The sequence below is a fragment of the Aptenodytes patagonicus genome, chromosome 2, assembly GCF_965638725.1.
Source record: "Aptenodytes patagonicus chromosome 2, bAptPat1.pri.cur, whole genome shotgun sequence".
NCBI classification, from domain to species: Eukaryota; Metazoa; Chordata; class Aves; order Sphenisciformes; family Spheniscidae; genus Aptenodytes; species Aptenodytes patagonicus.
In genome coordinates this window covers 73,500,524-73,522,091 of record NC_134950.1, presented here as the reverse complement: position 1 = coordinate 73,522,091, position 21,568 = coordinate 73,500,524, and the positions used below count along the sequence as shown (strand labels likewise).

The following is a 21,568-nucleotide window of genomic DNA, read 5'->3' as shown; positions in this document are numbered from 1 at the left end:
AAATCTTTCAAATCTTTTCAAGGGAGGCACCTGGCTAGAAGCTAAGGGCTGTTGCTTTTCTAGCAGCTTTTCAGAAGCAGCGAGGCTGGTTTGAAGATCTATTTTAGATAGGCAATATCAGGCCATAAACGAGATCATATTGTTGTTTTCAAATGGGAAATATGTCTCAAAGTGATGCAGCTGGCAGTGAAATCACTGAAGAGGGGCTGAGGAGTTAGAACATTCAGGTAAAACCAGCGCAGCCTATGAAGTGAGAAAATAACACTTTAGATAGAAAACACGCAGGAAGAAATTTAAGATCACAGAAAATGGTGATGAATGTCAGTATGCCTTTTCTCCTCAAAGTATAACTCTTCCCTGGACAAGAATAATATGAGATCAGTCTTATTCCGTGTAATGAAGCTAGAGGAGAGAAAAGAATGTCAAAAAGTCTGAAAATCTGGACCTCAGCAGCAAAAAGTTGTGAAAATGGCTGAGAAACTTCTCAACCAGAATTTCTTCTAAAACTTGGGTTTAAAGAGTGGACTAGGGGAGTGGAGAAAAATGTAAGCAATAAAAATAAAATCATGGCAGCTGCATAACAGTGTAAGAGCCTTCTGGGGTTTCAAGATTATTTTAGGGCCCCTCATCTCAGTCTGCTCCACAGAAATAGACAAATTGCATATGTAAAGACCAACGAGTTTTCTCTCTCAGTATCCTACCACCCACAGGTTTGAATTTGGGTTTTTTTTCCCCTTCACACTACCAGCCTTCTAGCCACATCACAGGGACTACCCAGGTATAGCAGAGCACAAAAATAGGGTTCTATATTCAATGCTGCTCTGCCTTGCAAAGCTCGTTCCTGTAGCCATATCACCTGCCCACAGCAGCAGAAGGAAAATGTAACAATCCCTTTGCATTGTTATTAAATCAGCAGATAAACCTGTGAGCAAATATCTACAGCAGAGTGGCTAAGGAAAAGGGAAGAAACATTTGTTCAAGAAATGTAGAAAATATATGACTAAATTTACTAGAACACGATTTCCAGTTCATTAATCATTTTGGTGTGGTACAAACTGCTGCTGGGACCTAGAACAGAGCACGCAGACCCACTACTTAATTTTGCATCTGACTAATAGTTCTTCTCTCCTGAATTGCATCCCTTTCTCTGTCTTTAGTTTTATTTCAGATAAGTCAGCTATGTGCTTTGGTGGTCATTTTTATCAGCAGCCCTAGTTTACTGTACCCACTGCAGGTAGCTTATGTAATTTATGCTTTTAATTTTTCTGCAAAGCACCTAATACAATGGTGAGAGGCTCCATTTAAAATTACCTACATAAATAAGTAAATATCATACCATTAGCATATAACAGATCGTGCTTATCAAACTATAAACACTGTAGGTTCAGAAAGTTCAGTGGCAGTGTGACTACCAATGCACCGGGGGAACGTGTATTCATTTTCTAATAGGTCTAACAGGCCCTAAAATGTTGCATAACACAGTAATAATCTTCTCCCAATTTGCTAGGAAGAATTTAAGATTCTCATTTTCTTCTTCATATTGTATCAGTAGCTTTTCCTGGGCAACACACTTGCTTGTGCTAGACCCAAAAGCATAAAAGTTACGTACAGCCAAAAACCATCTACCACAACTTGCCCGACACCATTAACAGTGGGAATAATATACAAGACAGGTGAGAACTATGAGCCCAGACGTAAAACCTTCTGAAAGCTGTTCTCTACCAAGTGATACCCAGGATCCTGGACTTTCCAGCCCCAGATCCACAAGTCAGTGCAAGTCTCAAGCAATTTGAGCATCTACTCAGAGCACTGACAGAAGGGCACATTCCAGGGGAGTACTTGTCATCTTACATACCCACTTTAAGAGAAAGAACACCAGCCTAGCAGGGACCTTAGGCATGCCTCACACTACAGCCATTGTTATGAGCTGCTGTGAGTCTGGCAGCAGTGGTTTTGACCATCTCCATTTGCCTGCCCTGCTGCCTGCCAAGAACTAGCCATCTTTGCCACAGCTGGCACTGAGTGTATGTGCGTGTCTCCACTGCTTCAGCACCACATCCAGCATCTGGACTTAAAATGACTGTCGTCAGCAGCTCCAGCCTGCTGGCTCTGGTACCAAGGGTGAATCTCCAGAAGAGGCATGGAAGGAGGCCGTGGGAGAGAGTAACAGCACACGACCAAAGCCGGTAGAGCATGATTTATGTCACAACTCATCTCACAGCTCCCTTAAAAGCGCTCTTCAAACACTTTACCACATCAGAATGAACGAAAGGTAAGTCTGATGGCCTCTGTTCACCAAATAGTATTTTGCTGGTTTTTCTTTTCCTTCTAGAAAGTGGCACTGATCGGTATGCTACACCGAATAAATCACCAGGGCAATTTCTTTCACTGTGGTTGTAAAAACAAGTTTAGCAACATTTATATTATGCTGTGATTGAACCTTCCCACAGAGCTGCCATTCACAAATTTTATATGACTTACAATATGCTTTGCACCTCAGTAATTATATTCTAAGTTATCAAGTTCACATGTGCTCTCTTCTTCTAGCGACCAACGTGTGCTTGAGAGAAATTACTTCTGAATATGCTTAATTTTAAAGTCTTCATTTTACACACTGTATGTAATCAAACTTTTTATTAAACATTGCCAAGCAATCTGTCTCATTTAAAATGAGCTGCTAGAAGAGGTAAAGGTCCATTAAGCTGTTAATTGCACACTATAACTCTGATTTCTTGAAAAGTTATGTTGAATATAGTTTCCCCAAATGCTTAATTCCGTATTTACCTAATTCTACTGCCATAGCTACTACATTGGTCAGGTATATGATAACAAATCAATACAGCCACGCCAGCAAAATTCTCCCATGTAGAAAAAGGGAGCAAAAAAGAGGATTTAATTTCCTTTTCTTGTTTGAGTTTGATATGGGGAATTTCATTGTACAGGTACAAAACACAATTCTGCTAATGTAGAAATACAAGTACACCCTAAAGGCAGAGTGCTTCTGCTACAGTAATGGCTTAAGTGATTTGAGAGCTCAAATTCATTGCAAGTAAACCTCAATTAGACTTGAAAATGAAAGTCAAGCAAGTGACATAGAAAATGGTATATGCCACTGTTTTTAAATTACTTACAATGGAGGTCAAAAAATATTTTAGGCTGTGAAAATAAAACTGAGGTGACTCCAAAACTTATAAGCCACATACAAAAATTTTCAAAAAGATTGCCATCTTTTATATATGGTTCTGAAATGGTCTGAATGCAGGTCTTTGTATGCGAAAACCACCATCAAAACATTTAAATTTGACTATACCAAACTCAAGAAACATCAATGCTTGTTACACACTAGCTAATTAACGAGACCTTACTTCATATCATGTACCCTTGTCAAATAAAAGTGTATTTCTCATTCTTAAATGAATTTATATCCATCTTTGTATTAGTTTGTAGTAACTTGAATCGTATTATAATGAAATTAGAGAGAGTGGAAAAGGATGAATCATGTATTAATTTCTCTCAAATGGCACATAACTCAAAGCACGGTATCCCATGAACGTTGACAGTTATTTTTCCTTTTTTCCCCTATCCAATCAGCTCTGCAGATCTCCTCACAACACTGAGAATGAAGTAATTAGCACTGGTATGTGTAAATTTATTACGTCTAGTAGGAGCCTCTATCAAGGGACTCTCTCTCCTCCAAGCCTTATGACCTGTCCATAGGAACGTCTTCAGCGACCTGGCTTTCCAGCCTCTTATCAAGGCTGTGCTGTTTAAAAACAGCAGGGCACCTTCCCAGAAAGAATTTGTGGTCAGTTCCTTCCCACTTTGGAAGGCCTGTGCCGGCTCTGAATCGCCAGGCATGCCTTCCCCACGTACAGCAACATACTTCACCACACCGTCCCCAGGGGACAACCACAACCAACAACCCCTCAGAAGAAACACCAGAATCCAGGTGCTTTAGCCCTTTCGTTGACACTCGGGCTTACAGCTCTGACTTTTGTGGGCCACAACCAGGAAGAAGGTTATCTTAGCTCTTTTTCACACAATAGAAAAAACACATGAAGAAATCAAAAGGGCCCCAAATTTACAAAAGAAAACAGCATGAGTATTTTGTTAAGTATAAACAGCCTTGAAACATATCAGCACTATCTTTCAAACTACAATAGCCGTTCAGGGCCTGAGACTTCAGATTAAGAGAATTAAATTTCCAAAACTCAGTGGAGTGTGTGCTTATTTAATTAAAAGCAGGCAGAATTTCATTTGCACTTCATTGTTAAGAATACCACCTGTAATATCACATTTTGGCAGTGCAGCTTAACTCCAATTTATACTAAAAGCATACTTCATCAAACTCATTCTGAAGTTCATTACAAACGCTAAATGCCAGTACTATTTGCTATAGCGATCCCATCCCATTTGGATGTTTAAATAGGCAAACATGGTCAAATAAACGGAGCAGCTTGTGAATGTTCTATACTTTTTCAGATGAAGTCTTTTGTATTTGACCTGCTACTGGGAGCTACATTATGTAGCCTTGATTTTAAATTTTCACAGGTATGGCTCAAGGTGTTGAAAAACTACAGAACTTTCTTGCTTGTACCTGTGCCCATAAAGTACCTCAGGTTATTTTAATTTCCTCTCACAAATGAAGCAGCATATTATACTCATTAGTGGACTATATCCCACACAGCAAGGATTTCTCACTGATTGACAGAAATTTACCCTTGTGCACTGCCTTCAGACAATGCACATGGCCCAGACTGTGCCCTGTAAGGCTGGCACTTGGTAAAATTTTCTCTCACCCAAAGGACAAAGAGGGAGACTTGAAGAGAAGCAACCGCATCCCGTTTACTGAGATAGCCACTCAAGACAGCTGGAAAGTGCTACTGGAAAGTCGGAGGCCTCCCTCTTTCCTCTGAGCAGCTATGTCAGCCAAGTAGGAGGGAGGAGAGGCACTGCTCCTACCCATTTTGGCTCAGGCAAGTTTGGTTACCTGGCCTATATCATGGTTGTTTAGGCTTCTTCCTTGGCTAAGGTAACCTGTTGCTGACAGATTCACAAACTCCTTTCAACCTACTACTGCAACACATTTAACTCATCACAAATAAACACAGGCAAAATTTATGCTGCAGTCATGGACAATAATACAGAAATTATCTGCTTGTAGCACACTATTTACATAGGAGGAACACAACCAAGTAGAGTTAGGAGATCTGTTTTAATCCAGGCTCAGTCACTGCCTTCATACGCTGTCTCAGCCACAACTCCTCAGAGGTCTGTACAGTTTCTTACTTCAGTTTGAAAGCACGGTAATACCCAAAGAGCTAAAAAGGCAGGCTGTAATAACAGTTATTGTAAATGTGTCATTACATGATTGCAGATAAAAATCAAGTGATCACAACCATCCATAAATACTTTTTGCTTCATTTGAATGAAACATTTTCCAAGTATGTTACTCAAAAACACACATTATACTGTGTATATGATATTAACGGAGTTCACATTAAGCATTTTGGCATAATTAAAAATCCTATCTATGTGGCCTGCTGTTCAGTCCTTAGAAGGCCAGACACGTACTTTCCAGTAAGCTTGTGCAAGTGGACTTCAGGGTTTGGAGCGTATCAGTGTGGGACTAAAGGGTTTCCAGCCCTGCAGGGCTAGCAGAGCAGCTCTTGTCTAACAGAACCTTTGGATTCTAGTTTTCACTTTCCACAGGAAGACAGATCCGTGTGAAATAAAACAAGCTTCAGCTTTTATGAATTTACAGCAAGATTGTAAGCATCTTCAGACAAGCTCTTACTGGCAGGCAGATCTCATTCTCCTGTTGCAAGGAACTTGGCATGGACAGCCAGTGAACTGGAGGTTTCGCAGTAGGCTCACCAGAGAGCCAGCCTCCTAAAAGACGGCTGAGTGGGACACCACACAGGATTTTGGCACCAGGATTTTGTAACCAACGGGTCAGTGAAATTTTTCTTAGCAGGGCAAAAGTAACTAGGATTCTGCCTCACACCTCTCCTGCAGAGTGCTTCCCTTGTTAGCACAAAAGCTTCAGCATTATATTCCAGAAGTTGGTTTTAGTATTGTTCATCATCTTTGGTCTTTTGGTGGTTTTTATTTGCTTCCTGCAAGACAACACTGTTTTCATACATCGTTTACTCACAAGTCAGAAAAATCTGGTCTGTGAACACATTTTCCAAATAAACGATTCCTATCTCTAAAGCCTCTTTTATTGCATAACAGGTATTGTGCAAAAAATGTAGTGAAATACTAAACACCTTTAAAAAGGTAAAGAAAGACAAACAAAAAGAAGTGGTAAGAAGATGGCTGAGAAAAGCCTGAGTGCTGAAAAGCTCTTTTGAACACTATTGACTGTGAACACTGGATTCATTACAAGCCTAGGGAGTCTTCATAAAATCCAAAGCATACACATCTTACTCCTCTAAACAGTCTCACCATCCAAAAGCTTGCAATAAATTCTAAAGTATTAGCAACATGTTATTGAGCTGGCACTCAATAATACTAATGATGCAATTTTCTTCTGCCTTGACACATACCAAATATACTAATAAAATCTAGCAAATTAAACCTGGATTCACTAGACATTATTAACCTTAATATAAAGGAGACAGGTCTGTTCAAAGTCTTGCTTCATTTATCTTTCATATTCCTGTATCTTACCATGGCTCATGCTGCTTCTTAAAGACACCCTTTAATTTCAAGGACACTATCTTTGCTTACAACCTTCGTGTTAGAAGTAGAAAGTTTAAACCAGGTGAGAAACTTGAATCAATGAAATAAGCAGACAAACAAAAGAAAGAATAAAGAAATTTAGAAGGAACTCATTAATATTGCCAGCATATACTACAAAGGTCTACCTGAGTTTTAGGCACTTATTTGCTGTGTATTTTCAAACTACCAATGAAAGCTAGGACATTTAGCTTCAAAGAACTAGATGCTCAAAGTGATCAAGTTAATGAAATAATTTTCTCTCCTTCAAGCCAATGTGGTTTCCTACACAATACCTATCTGTACAAAATCTTACAGTCTTCTTTCATTTTTGCTCCACTCATATCAGTATCAACCAGTTTATGGACCATATTATCACTTTCAGCCTAGCATGAAATTTCAGAACAAACAGGAAAAATTGTCTTCCAACAAATGTATTACATTCTAGAAGAATCCCCACAAACAGTGCTTCCTTTCATCCTGGAAATGCATTGTGCCTGCAGGTTTCCTCTATTCATTTGAAATGCCCATGCCGTTTCCTTATCATTACAATATTTTTTGTCTTCTCCTAGCATCCAGAACATTTGATCAGGTCATATCACCATTTAAAGAATCTTTTATTCTGTCTCAGTTATCACACCCTTGATCGCCATACTGCAGGACTTACTTCAACCATCCCATTCTATTTTGGCTGAACATTTCAGAAAGATGAAGGCAATCCAGAACAAGCTCAGAGACAGGGTCAGTGGGATTGGAGTGGGGGATGAAGAATAGAAGTAGAATGTAGCAGAGCTTATCTTGTTGAACCTATGAAGACAAGAGAATGGGACAGGTCTCCTCTACATAAATGCATCAGAAGAGGTTAATGGTAGAAAAGACCACAAAAGCCTATAGGTAACAGAAAGGACAGAAAACAAAAGGACACCAGCTTCTCATGAGACAGTGGAAGAGGGAGTTTTCTAGCCCTCCCAGTGGGGAAAGATCATCAACAGTAGATGAAAAGTACCCTGTAATAGCAGGAGATGAGACACAAAAACCCTGAAGGTCATGTACACTCCCATACTCTTGAACCATACCAGCTGGGATGTGTTTATGATCTGGCTCTCCTGAAACCTGGCACCCTAAAACCCTTACGGGGCCTTCACGCTGTCATTTCATCCCTGCTCAGGCTAAGGCGGCTGGTTTGCATGTCATTACCCCATGCCAGTCACCGCCTATCCTCCCGTACTCCCTGTTCTGCTTACTCAGTTACTTCTGCTCAACACTGCTGCTGCAATGCTCCCTCTGGCTCCGCTCCCGCTGGTGTTTAACACATCACCAGGGCAGCCTGGAAGCTGTGCAGCTGCCCTGCTTTTTGCCACAGAAAGGTTCAAATTTTCAGCAGGGCAGCAATGACCTCAGTAACAAGCCGTTAAATATTTAATGAACACCGCTAGCCGGCATCTGCCTGTGGCCAAGTGGGTTCTCAGTGCTGAGGGGAGAAACAAATGCAACAACCACTAACAGACGTGAGATGTTAACTGAGAATTTCAGCAAGACAGCAGGTTGCAGAGGGCAGCAAAATAGAAAAAAAAAACACTGTTAGGACTACAGCATCTAGCATGGGTGCTGTAAATAACCGCAGAGAAATAAAATCAGAGAAAGAGTGAGCTAAAGGCATGTGCCATTGTTTGGCAAAGCAAATGTGTTTGCTCTGTAAGACTAGATGAGCTACAGATAGTCTGGAACAACACATAAAAGCCAATGGCATTATTAGAGATGAGAAGGCAGATGCAGTTATACTTGATGTAACAGGGACAGAAAATAATTCTCAGGCTACATCGCAACTGAGAGAAAAAAAAATTTAATTAAATCACTCAAATACCGCAGAGTCACCTGCCCCCAAAGTTACCGCTACTTGCAGATCATATCTGCTTCTGGACAAAAAATAATGGAAGTTCCTGATACACTGCTATATGCAGGAGGTTAGAAGTTCACCAGTAGTTTAGAAAAAAAAATATATATATATATTCAAAGTGTAAATAATATGCCATGAACTAGCTAGCCCCTGTTCATAATGATAAAAAAATATAAGCAACGCTAATAGCTATTCACTTAGGTGAACTTTATAATAAAATCATTTCAGTGGATACCAGTGTTTAAAGTGCTAAAAATCAAGACAGGATCATAAAGTGTGTGCAACAAAAACAGTATCAAAGAGCTAAGGAAACAGAACAGTAAGTAGAGTCAGAATTGGCATGCTTTTGGATGGGGAAAAAAGACTCAAAATGCAAATGATGATTGTTTAAGGACTCAAGTGTGCTGGTTAAAACTGCAGCACGGTGGGGCTCAGGTAGCAAATATAAGGATAAGTGCAAAAAGCTCTGCCTTTCAGCAGAAGTGACACCAGGAATTTCAGATTTGTTGAGACGCAGATGCCACCAGGGAAGCCCTTGGGAATGTTGCAGTGTCTCTTCAACAGCTTAATTATAACAACAGATGAAGTATTCAGGTTGCTTTACAAGTGAAATGAATGAGATTCAAAATGGTGCTCAATACTGGGTTTGCTAACTTCACAGAAAGATTATTAGGGACTACTTAAAATGGTGCAGTAATAAATTATCTCTGTGCTCCTAAAATCATAGATGAATTAGTTTTTCCCAGAGTTATGATGTTAAATATAACATAAGACATAAACAGCATAGGTTAAACTGTCATCGGTCGTGCACTTCTCGGTAGAGGATCATTGAGTAAGTTTCAGATGGTGGAGCAAAACAGAAAGTGTCTGCAGTCTTCAAAAAAATTAGACATGAGAAAAAACATCAGATGAATTTTGAACAACATACATAACTCAAGATGGCATTCAAAATTTCTTGACTTGAAGCAAATGGAGCACCTCTTCAATGCTACATAACTTACGCTGAGAAACAGAAGTTCACTGAAGTCAAAACAAAGTTGTCAAGCACAACAGGTACACACAGGCGATGGCAGAAATTACTTTTGTGCTAAATATCCAAAAGCCGTATTTAAAATACAAATAATCATCAAGGCCAGTAATGAAGTTGTCAGATTCCCTTGGAGCTGGCAAAGGGACTGCTATGGTTCCCAACAGCTAGACAGGACTACGTTACTACTCACTAAACGGCTAGGGCAACAAGCGTTACCAGAAGAGTCACAGAGCGGTGTCTCACTGTACCGCTTCTTAGGAAGCAACTGCAAATCCAGAAGAGGGAGGAACACTGCATTTCTTCTACAAGTATTGTACAGCCTAGGGAGGGAAAAAAGCTTCCATATAAACCCTGAAAGAGGCAAAGAGATGAAGAGAAGGGGAAAATGGAATTTGCATTGGGGAAATTTCACTATTTTTATTAATATATTTTGTTCCAATTGGAACATCTCATCCACCAGCTCAGGTGCCCTCTCGCAGGCTTCCCCACGGACACAAAGGCCATGAGGTCCCTGCCAAAAGAGCAGCTGAGGAGGCAGCGAGGCTGTGTGCATTTAAAAAACATGAACTAACATGGTGGCCTGAATCTAAGTAAGCCTGTACCACTCTCCCTACTCTGAATGTTATTTAGAGAGCAATGGCACAGCAAGATCACTTTTAATCTTATTCTCCATTGCTTCTTTGTCACAGACACATTATAAAAGCAGATTCCTGAGGTTTTTTTTCTGAATTGGGAAGGAAAAAAAATTAAAGGTCGTATCCACCTTTTTTCAGACCTCTTTGCAAAACACCCTCTAACCACCCATACAAATTAAACTCAGAATTGCTCAGAAGCATTTCATCCTTTTTGTTCATAAACTGGTAATCTTGACCTCCAGATTGTAATTTATTTTACTGAAATATTTATTTCCTTCAATAAATGATGCATTCCAGATTTGGCTCTCTTTGCAACAAAGATTACTCAAAGACCATGACCATGAATGTACAAATTTTATTTACTGCAATCTCTTCATACAAACCATGAAGGTATAAAGCTGACTACCAGAAGAGTAACAGACAGCATTAGCAAATTCCTTTCTAAAGCTTGATAAACTTATCACGTTAATGGTTAATGAATTTATTAAAACAGAGATAAAAGTCCAGGAGCAAAGTTCCAAAGTAAACCAGACTGATTTCATTGGTTCTTAAACCAGTATTCTAACTCATTAAAAAATAACAGTACCTGTTACCCTGTTCAGAAGCTTTTTACTACCTTGTATAGGATTGCAAAGAGTAAACCCACCAAAAGTAATGGATTGACTCCTAGAGACAACTGTTTATAAAATGGAGTCCTTTGTCTTCATTTTAAGTTTATCTTCCATCCCACTAGCTTTTTTCTTAAGAAGAAAAAAATAAGTTCCCACAGTTGCATAAAAGGATAGGTGTGGCCAGGAGAAACAAGAAACATCTGCACCAAAGCCAGTGCTCTGTTGTTGCTCAGTGCATAACGGAGCACAGAGTCAGAATATCAGCCAGCTCACTGTGGGCGCGCTGGGATTGTTTCATTGCACGCCTACGTAAAATCATTTCATGAACCATGAGGAAAAAGATCACCCCTCTTGCTTATTATCAAGCTCTTCCAAAAAAACTATCCATTATTCATAATTATCTTCTAATGCTTCTCCCATTTGCCGCGTACAGAATCACCCCAGTGAGCACTGTCTCCTTTTGCTAGACTTCACTGACTCTGGTATTTCAGACTTGCCCTGGCAGCTGAGCAGCGGGATCAGGAAGAGCAGCATTTGCAAACGGCATTATAAAACAAGCATGCAAAAGGGCTGAACCATCCTAGTTTCGAAACAAGGTTTTCAAGTTGATAGGTACCATTAAGGAGGACAGGATGCAGCGCTCAGATGTCACTCATCCGTACAGTCTCCCGTTGATGACCTTTGCAAAGGACAAATCAATACTAAGCAGATACTGTATCTACCATTTCTTACTGTGTAGGAAAGGTCAACCAATTTTCATGTATATATCAGTTCTAACATTACTGTTTTCAGACACAGAACTGCTTAAACCTGGGAATAAAGAAAAAATCCTTATCCTGTGCATAGCACCATTTCATAACATGATAATTTAAAAAAAAGACATGGAATGGAAACTTATTTCATAAGCAAGGTACGATGCTTATAGAAGGAATGTAAAGCTTTACCTTGCTATCATGAAATGATCTCTACAAACACAATGTAAATGCAATTATAAACAGCATCTATGAGATTGCTTCCTTAGCAAAATCCCGTACCACCTGTGTGTTTTACCACAGAAGCAACTATTTTTTTTTAAAATACTAAGCCGTTTACATTCATTTTGTGCATGCCCGCTGCACCTTTTTTCGTTCGTATGCTCAGGCCACAGAGATTATTCTCCTCTTACAGGTCACTTAGATGGCATATTTTGAGAGAGGCCTTTATAGAAATACAGGTTTTGGTTCTATATTTAAACTTGATCCCATTTAGCTCAATGCCAAATCCTTTTAGCTTCAGTGGGAAAGTTCTACAATACACATATTGCCACAGTCTAGGAGATGCCTGGTGCTGAAGTCTCAGCTGAAATTTCTTGCTTTTTTTTAATATATATTTGAATTCCCAAAGTATGCTTAAGTTTAACATTTCACAGTACCTGAAAGTTCAAGGATGAACGTTAAAACTCTATTAAATTCAACAACACTGTGTTTAAATGAAAAAGGCATTCTGTTGCATATCTTAAACACACCACAAACATAAAACAACACTAAAATTTCAGTCTGGCTCTGGTTAGAAGACACTGCTGCACTATTTGATATTGCAAGTGTAAGATCTACAAGGACAGCATTTTAAAATATTCAGAAAGCTAGTATTTTAAAACGCTTGCATATGGGAAAAGGGTTATTTAATACTCAATGTAATGAATTTCTGAGTTGCATTATCTCTGCAGCATCGTAAGGAGATATTGCACTAATGTTCTCTAGCGTATGGAAATGGAGCAATGGCATTTCCATACATCCGTACGCAAAGTCATAAAAAGGATCTATAATCTTTTGATGCATACATTTAATACATTTAGTAAGGTTTATTACAGTTCTTGCTTCCTCTTCTCAGCGTCATTCATGGTTAATGTAGAGATATGCACAATGTTAAAAATCTCTCAGCAGTTCATTTCAAGTAAAGAGAAGCAATGTTTTTAAGAATAAAATAGTTATTTTTACTCTTATTGTACTTGAGTTGGTCAAGAGATAAGCTGTTTTGATTATTGTAGTTTTGTAAATCATAGAAAATATCCATTGACTCAAATATTTAATTATTTATGTTATTTTCTTGCAAATCCATGTTCTAAGAGTGGCTTCTGTCTGTCAAGCAAATATGAAGGCAAAACCAAATCATACAGCTTTGTACTGTGGAACAGTGTACGCTGCCAGATTAGGAAAGTCTATTCTGATGCTGCTATCACCAATATCGATAAATATAAATCAGAAATTAAGCCTTGTGTTTATTTTTAATTACTTGCTTGTGTAATCTCATCTGAAAATCAAATTAAAAAATTTTTAAAAACAAATCATATTGTCTTGGAGACAAACACTGAAAAAAACCCGTACTTCTGGCTGCAGCCATGTGCCAAAAGCAGAATTATAAGCAAGCAATTCATTTTAAGACTTCTGAAACTACCTGAATTATTCTTTTGCTGAGGAAATCCAGCCTATGCGCTGTGATGCAGGACAGAGCTGCCTGTCTCCCTGTCTTGTCACATTGCTTATTTTGATTAGCTGCAATGGCATGGAAGTATAGATCTTTAATATACTTTTATTGCCTTTTAGATAGATGACATACTGACAGTGTTTTTGGGACATTTTCTTCCTGAATTTTTGTGACTATGCCTTTTTGGTGACTATGCTTTTTAAATTTTTATTGGGGAATAATGGCTAAATTTCTATAGGGATAGATGACAAATTCTATTAGATGGAATACTGAAAATGTTCATTTGGATGCAGAGAGCTTTTTTTTTTTCCCAAAAAGAAAAACCAAACAAACAAAAAACCCAATACAAACACTGGTATGATTCTTGTCATCTCCCATCCTGCTCTTATAAAGTCTCACACTTTTTTAAAGCAGGATCCAAAATAAAACAAGCTGAAGATGTCAGCTCTTTTAAAGTAATCTATATAAGTTACACGGTGAAAATCTATTTCCTTACTCCCTACCAATGAAGAACACAAGAGTACAATAGTAATTATTATAGAAACAGCTACTTTCTACTGTGCCTTCGTAAGAAGAACGATTAAATGGCAACACTGAAATATCACTGAGAGTAAATGGAAACCAGAATGCTAACGCTGCATGTGAGCACACAGGTATGCTCAGGAGACTCTGCAGGGCTGTAGGTATTGCTGTACCTGGCTGTAAGTGTCTGCCTTTGAAAATGGCTATTCCTCATAGACGGTTGCTTTCGTTTTATTTGGCCCTACATTAATAGATTGTCACCATGCACAGCATAAGAGAGGGTAGCGGAAGAAGCAAACATAAATACTTTCTCCAGAAAGTTGGCGGCGGGGAGGGGCAACAGATTATAGCCAGCTAGAAAGCTTGCTTTTTTTTACACCCTTATAAAAATGCAGTAAGGCAGATTTTCTTCATTACAACTGTGAACATTACAATGCTATAGTTCCATTGCTACTGATCTGAATTCTGTGATGTGTTTTGGAGAAATTTTTGCTCTTAAGGAAGATGATAAAACAAAGAGGAATCCACGACACTTCTTTCCTTGCACAGAGTGCCATTAAAAGCAGGCAAATAAACTCAAAGCATACAAATTCTTCAATAAAGACATTTTTTATAAAATAGCAAGAGTTACCTAAAACAAACCCCTAAAACCAATAACCAAGTACCTAAGTTGTGTATTTCTTCATGGTGTAAACTAATGGCAAGAAGTGTACTTTCAGCACACACTGTCCTGAACTTCAGGGGGATACATTATTTAGAGATTCAGTTCACTTTCTGGCACATACCCAGAAGCCCCAACACTCAGTTTTACCTTTTCTTTTTGCTCTTAAAAATTACACTAAAACTACTTTAAAAGGTATTTTATTACTCCAACAGAGTAACGTACACATTCCCATAAGGTTTTTATAAATTCTCACAAGCCATTATGCCCTATTTAATTTCATCTGAATTTTAACCATGTCCTTGCGCTTAGTTCCACCTTACTATCTTACCATACCATCTTACTAATAATCAAAACTTCTATATCTTAATTAAAACTGTGGACTGATATTACAGCACTAATTTAACTACAGGACTTTGAGAATTGGGGCATCTGGGAGAAAAAGAACTGACTTTGTCCAACACTTTACTGTCCAAGTACCTTGTGTTTTAAGTGAGGTGTTTTCTTTAGATGTGACTGATTGTAACACTCAGAAAATGACATCACATCAAAGTCATCAAAGCAGCACAGGCCTAATCAAAATGAAAACAATGAATTGCATCATACAACATCTGAAAGAAAGATTATTCTACCTGTATCGGACATGCTCGATTGTGTCATATGTCAGCTTGCTGCTGATATTCTGACTATGAGGGTTGCCTAGGAGACAACAGAGATATAGAAGTTAATCATTAATCACAATTTTGCTATTAATTTTTTCTTTTATCAGTCTTACACCAAGCCAGCCTGAAAAGATGACAAAGAAAGATTTAACATATACTTCACAGCAATGCCCTGAAGCTCCTTAGAGCAGTTAGTCGAAAGAAGGGACATGTAACAGAAGAAAGCAATTATGACAGACCTTGAAACTTCTCTTACTAATACTTAGGCAGTTCCCTTAAAAAGAAAATGCAACTGCATATGCACAAATGTACTAGGAAAAACTACAGATAGAATGCACATTCATAAATATATTTGCACACTAGCTAAGAAGCAATTTAGAAGAGACAGCATCTGGAGGTAATAGACATCCATGATTGGACACCAGGACTAACCCTGGGGTTTTTACTGTCTGAAATTCAAGTAGCTCATGAAAATATAAATTTTAGTGCAAAATTAGTAGCCACCTTAGCACCACTCAGCACAGACATGCATTAACAATTAAGACAGCACGTAAGAAGGTCATGAATTTATCTTCTTGAGCGAAAAAGATTACAGCAATATCCACACAGGCACAGCACACTTTCCTATTAGTAAATGCTTAAAGAACACGCCTAAACAGTTTGGAAAGAGAACAAGAAAAAAATTGCTATATTAACACAGTTTTTGCAGTAGGCTGCGATATTAGCTACTGTCTTTTTAAAATTTCAAAATCACCCTGCTGAAAGTTATTGAGTGAAGGTGCTAAAAAGAATAGTAAGTTTAGAGCTCAAACCCAAAATCTAGTACCTAGACTTTTCATGTCTGATGTTGCATTTCTGTAATTTCCAATTCAAATATTCTCAATTTAGAAGTGAGAATCTCTCTTACTTACATTCCTTTCCCTCATTTACACATGCAACAGCTAGACTGCAGTTCTTCAGGCCTGTGGATTACCACCAAGAAAAAAAAACAAGGCTGCAAGTCAAACTCCCCCTTCACTCACATCTGTGTCTGTTAAATGAACTCTTTTTATACAACGGTTACTGCCCTCAGAGTTATCAGAGACATAACTGAAAAAAAAAAAATACTTGACCATACTAGAGCTCTCATTATCATTTTAGATGAAAGCAGTATTAAAAAAGACACAATTTGTTCTCCCATAGCATTATAGGAACTATGCTTCAAACTGGCAGCACTACTATTTCTATTCACAAGCACTCAATTGATTCACAAATTTAATTTTTTTTCCGCCACAGATGGAACTTACTGTAAGGGTTGAGCCCAATGTTGTTTGAAATAACTAAGATCAGAGTGCATACATTTCACTTTACAATGGCTGTAGTGACAGAACATTAATTTTAATATCACTGACATGCACTCGAATAGGAGATTTTGAATATCATCAAATCAACGTATCTTGTTATAACAGCCAAAAAACCTATCCCTATTGAGAACAACATCTATTTTGTAGTGGAACTTAAATCCACGCTCTGGATCCTGGCCTGGCCAGGAAACAAAAGAGCGGGAAATGACACATACAATGGCACACTGAAAATGAAAACTACCCAGAACTCTCAAGTGGCTTGCCCAGGTGATAAGCACAAGTGTGCCAGTGCTTGAGTGAACACAGTTTTCTTTTAAAGCAGTGGTACGTAGTTCCCAAGTGAGGAATCACTTTGCTCTATGTATCAGGGAGCACAAGAAAGACAGAAAACTAGTAGAAAGGACACATAGCCCACAGATAGTAACACACAGTAAGAAATCTTGATTACTTCAGTGGGACTACTCACAGCATATACAGATAATACTGTACAGTATATTTTTTTCCTGGTTGAGCATAAATCACTCTAATGTCAATTGTCTCACACACTAACAACATTTCCTAAACAATGGATGCTGCTGCCTTTGTATAAAAGCACATTCAGTGTGCGGTTCTTGGCTAGATAACATTTGAAAGAGATGAGAGGTTTAAGTAGAGGATCTGCGGACTAAGTACTTGTAGGTGGTGCTGAAGTGCCCATGTCCACAGCTGCAATAGCTAAATCTCCACCCAGATATTGCACAATTCTGTAGATATTTTTACTCACATTCTTATGTGCAAGATTGCTTTGGTGATACGCATCCTTCTTTCTGAGTATGCACCTAAGTCTAATAGTCTGGGAGAGGTATAGCACCTATTCCCTACCTAAATTCACTTGGGATCTTTGAGCTAACCTTCTAAATAAAATTCTTATACTGCGCCACAGTATAAGTTCCCTGTGATGACTCTCACTGAGAAGGGGGGTGGTTCTGGATTCTGGTCCTTGCATAAGAAATTGTTTTTGCATTTTGTGTGGAAAAAAAAGGACTAAACAAACAGTGCTCAGAGCTACATTGTATTTGTTTATCCTCAGCATGGTGCCCTAACCCCTGGGCAACAGTCATGCTCCCTTTGATTTTTCTTCTTCACCAACACAGGCACATCCTTGGCCACCAAAGAACAAAGCTAGGGGTAACACAACTGGACTATGACTCCTTTGTAAAATCACTGGTCTTCCAGCTACTCTACAGTAGTGTTAAAAAACCCGCAAAAGTACTCTTCCAACAACTCAAGAGGCACAGTTTTGATCTATGTAGATGGAAACTTGAGAAGACTAATGGGAACGCTGTTTTGCACTTACCATAAACATTGTTTCTGAGATCATCAGTAAAAGCTTTAAGTAGACTCTCTGGGAAAAGTGCTGAACCGGCATGGTCAAGGTAAGTAATCCCTATTAAAAAAAAAAAAAAACAAAAAACTAGATTTAATTTTTTAAATGTTTAATTCCATTTTCTCTCACAGACTACATTGTGAAGTGCAGCAGTCAAACACCCCTAGCACAGTACCCCACACAGAAAGTCAATTTCCGCAAACTTCCTGGGGTATGATATTTCTCTGCCTGACTTAGAGGTCTCTACAGCTCTCGAAAAGCACTTCTCAAATATGTTCCAATGGTCAGGCAATATTCACAGCAAGGCATCTTTCATTCACTAGGAGAAATAAAAAAGGAGGATACAATACAAGCCCAACATTTTGATTGCATCTTATAATTTTTAATTAAAACCAAATATTTTAAGAGGTCCTTACTTTCACGTTTAGATTGTACATTCTGTAATGGAAGAGAAAAATCTTTTTGTTCTGCCTGTACAAGACTGAGCAAGATGGTGACTTCAGCCACCGTACCTTGTTACTCCTAGGCACTACTTATTATGAAAACTACTATTACCACAATGATAGTAATTATCATTAATAGCAACAACAATAGTAGCGTTGCCTCCTTGCTGACAGATGAAGCAACTCTCTCAAGAACTGACAAGGCCTGAATCATGCTTGAAGCCCAAAGACAGGACTAGTTTAAGTTTTAATGTGTTTAAATAATTCTTGCCACTCTGCTGCACTTAACATTCAATTCATTTTTAAAATCTCGTTTTTTGTTATTAAGCTATTGCAAAACTTTTTATTTAAAAGCTTATTGGAAACGAAGGCTTTTTCATGTTTAGCCATTTTAGATTTCTTAATCTTCAGCAATTATTCTTCCATTTCTCCAGTGTGTTTCATGCCCTTTATTAGTTTTTTCATTTCACTTACCTTAAGTATTTCAACCTATTTCAAATTTTAATAATGATGAATATGATTAAGATTAGAATTTATTAAGTATTTTAAAGGCCTTCCCTTTCCATGGGGACTTAAAACTGAGTTAAGCTTTAAACGAGAAGCCTCGACACTTGGAAATATATGTAATTATACATCACGTTGCTGTAGCAGTGATTTGGTAGGTAAAGATGTGAGGCAGTGCTAATGATAAAAGGAATCTGGACATCCATCCCTTCTCTTATTTTCGAAAGAGAAAAGCCCTTCCCCTGCCTTAAAATTTCCCCACTTACAGTGTCTAGCAAAAGCAGAATTTTTAATGATGGCTTGAAGTTAGTCAAGGAAAAGTGTTTTGAGGTGATTTGAAGGGAGGAGGGTGGAAAAAAATGGATTGATTTATTAGATGTACAGACTTTTAAGGTTTTTACTTTTTTTTTTTTTTATCCTAGAAAGTTTCTCCCAAGCAGTATGAAGTGGCACATACAAGCATACGGGGGTCAAAATGCATATGGGGGTCTGTCCAGCCCAGTTTCTGACAGGAGAGGTTACAGCCACTTGGCTCACCCCCGAAACACAGGGAGTTTGGAGGGCGAGAGGCACGCTGCATCACGGAGAGAGTCAGGCCCCTGCCCGGCAGAGCGGCATGGCCTCTGCCAGCAAGGGAACACCGCAAGGGGACGGCAGCTTTCCCTCCAGCAGGTCATACACTCACCGCGGCCGCCCTGCGGCGCATTGCCGGCCTGAGACCAGGGCCTGCCACACGGCCCGCAGCTTGGCACCAAACACCTCTGCTCTGAGGTGGAGCTGAAGCGGGGAATAACAGCCACAACCACCAACATCGGGGCCCAGCTCGACGGCAGTGGTCAGGGCGATAAACAACTCACGGTCACCGGCTACAGCTGGGAGAGCTCGGAAGGGCAGCCCTAGAGTGGGAAAGGGAAGAGGCAGCCCTGAGACAGAAACAGGGGGGAAAGACTGCTGTCCTGGAGGCGACCATCCCGGCCAACACTCTCTCTCAACAAAGCCTGTGCAGAGATGCCATTTGGCTCATTAGCTCTTACGGGCACCACAAGCACAAGCCTAGTGATGCTCCTCTGGAGGCAGACAACTGCCTTTTCTGGATTCTTCCAGCCCTAAGGAGGTTGACAGCACCAAACCGATAACGCAACCGTACAGCACGAGCAAAAACCAAGCAACCAGCTGAGGCTCCTCAAACACAAACCATCCTCCGACAAGGGGACAGGCGCTTTCTGTCCCGACCGATGCTCCTGTGAAGCAACGGGGACTAAAACGTCCTAGGTAAAGGCCCCCTAAGTGGTTTTTCGAACTTGATTCATTACATAGCTAATTACAAAGTACAATATTGTGATTCTGTGAAATGGAGGCAAAAAACCAGCCGGTCATTTTTTAAATTCCTCCTCTGGGCATATTACTTGGAAAATGTGGGAGGACATTTGGCTGAGGAAGGAAAAATTATTACTTCTGAAACTTTTATTTTATCTTTAATGCTGCTGTTTAACTGAAAAGAGAGAACAGCATTTAATACTCTCTTGACTGCCCGAAAAAAAGACATAGGCTCTCTCATCATTTGAGACTGCTCTGGAACAAATATCTTTACTGCTACTGCACTTTCATGCTGTAGTTTTTTTTTCTTCCTGTCTTATTTCAATAAAACTGTATTTTTAGAGGGAAGAAAAAAAATATGGCACATGTATAACACCATCAAAGAAAAGAACGTTACTAACTTTCACTGTGCTTTTCCCCTGGTTTAATAACATTTGCTATTTTAACTTTATTGAACACACATTAACGAAAGAGATTTGTCAGAATATACAGAATAATATAGTTACCCCTGTTTCACTGTGGTATTTAGTATATAGGCTGTCAGTACTATGAAATTATACTGTTTACGGACAGTAACAGGAAAAAGAAAATATAATATCATCAACCAAATGAAAATTAAAATGCACTATCTATCAGGACATGGTTTCATTGCTTGGGGAAAACGTAAAATTAACTTTTAGTTTAATTTACATACTATTATGTTTGGAATGTGTAACTGACTTCATTGATCTAACAATATACCAACTATTTGATAAAATCACATTTCAGAAGTAGTTTTTTTTATAGAAGTATCAAAAACTATTCAATGTGCCAGCATTAGTTATGGAAAGTTATTCAGCAAGAGTATCGGTTCATAAACTGTAATATTCACATGCTAATATTCTTGCAGATTAATTTTACATGGGGAACTCTTTGGGAACCAACGTGGGCCAGTCTGTCCTGCTGAAGAAAGCCCCAGCTCTCTGCGCTCCTTCTGTGCTACAATTCATCTCTTGATAAAGCATCCACCATCTCTGCGTGCCTGCCTTGGCTCTTTGTAAAACTTCAGGAGTGCACATGCAGGTACAGCCTCAGAAACACCAGGGGACCATTCAGTTTAACAGAACATTCCTATCTTTTAAATGAAAAAAGATAATCACAATTTAATTTGGAGCATTTTAAAATTAGAGTTTAAGAGCAGGGGAGAACACTGAACTATACATAGTCTGACCGCCTGCAAAACACACAAGGCAAAAGGAAATTACCTGGATTAACCTTTTGGAGCCAAAATACCTGCTTCTGACAAAAGCACGCTTTCCTAAAAGGTGATTCCACCTAACTTTGAAGAAAGTTAAAGACACCATGTGATGAACTGAGAGTAGAATAAGGAGGTTACGTCTTTATTAAATCTT

The 21,568-nt window shown here is 38.9% G+C and overlaps 1 protein-coding gene across 1 annotated transcript in view; it reads right to left on the bottom strand.

The window, feature by feature from the left end:
• Positions 1–21,568, bottom strand: part of MOCOS (molybdenum cofactor sulfurase) — a 233,230-nt gene that overhangs the window by 189,287 nt on the left and 22,375 nt on the right. Inside the window, exons 2-3 of the mRNA XM_076330220.1 lie at positions 17,884–17,973; positions 15,175–15,241 (exon numbers count right to left, since the gene is read on the bottom strand). Of these exons, the coding sequence (XP_076186335.1) occupies positions 15,175–15,241; positions 17,884–17,973 (157 nt within the window). The remainder of the gene's footprint in view (positions 1–15,174; positions 15,242–17,883; positions 17,974–21,568) is intronic.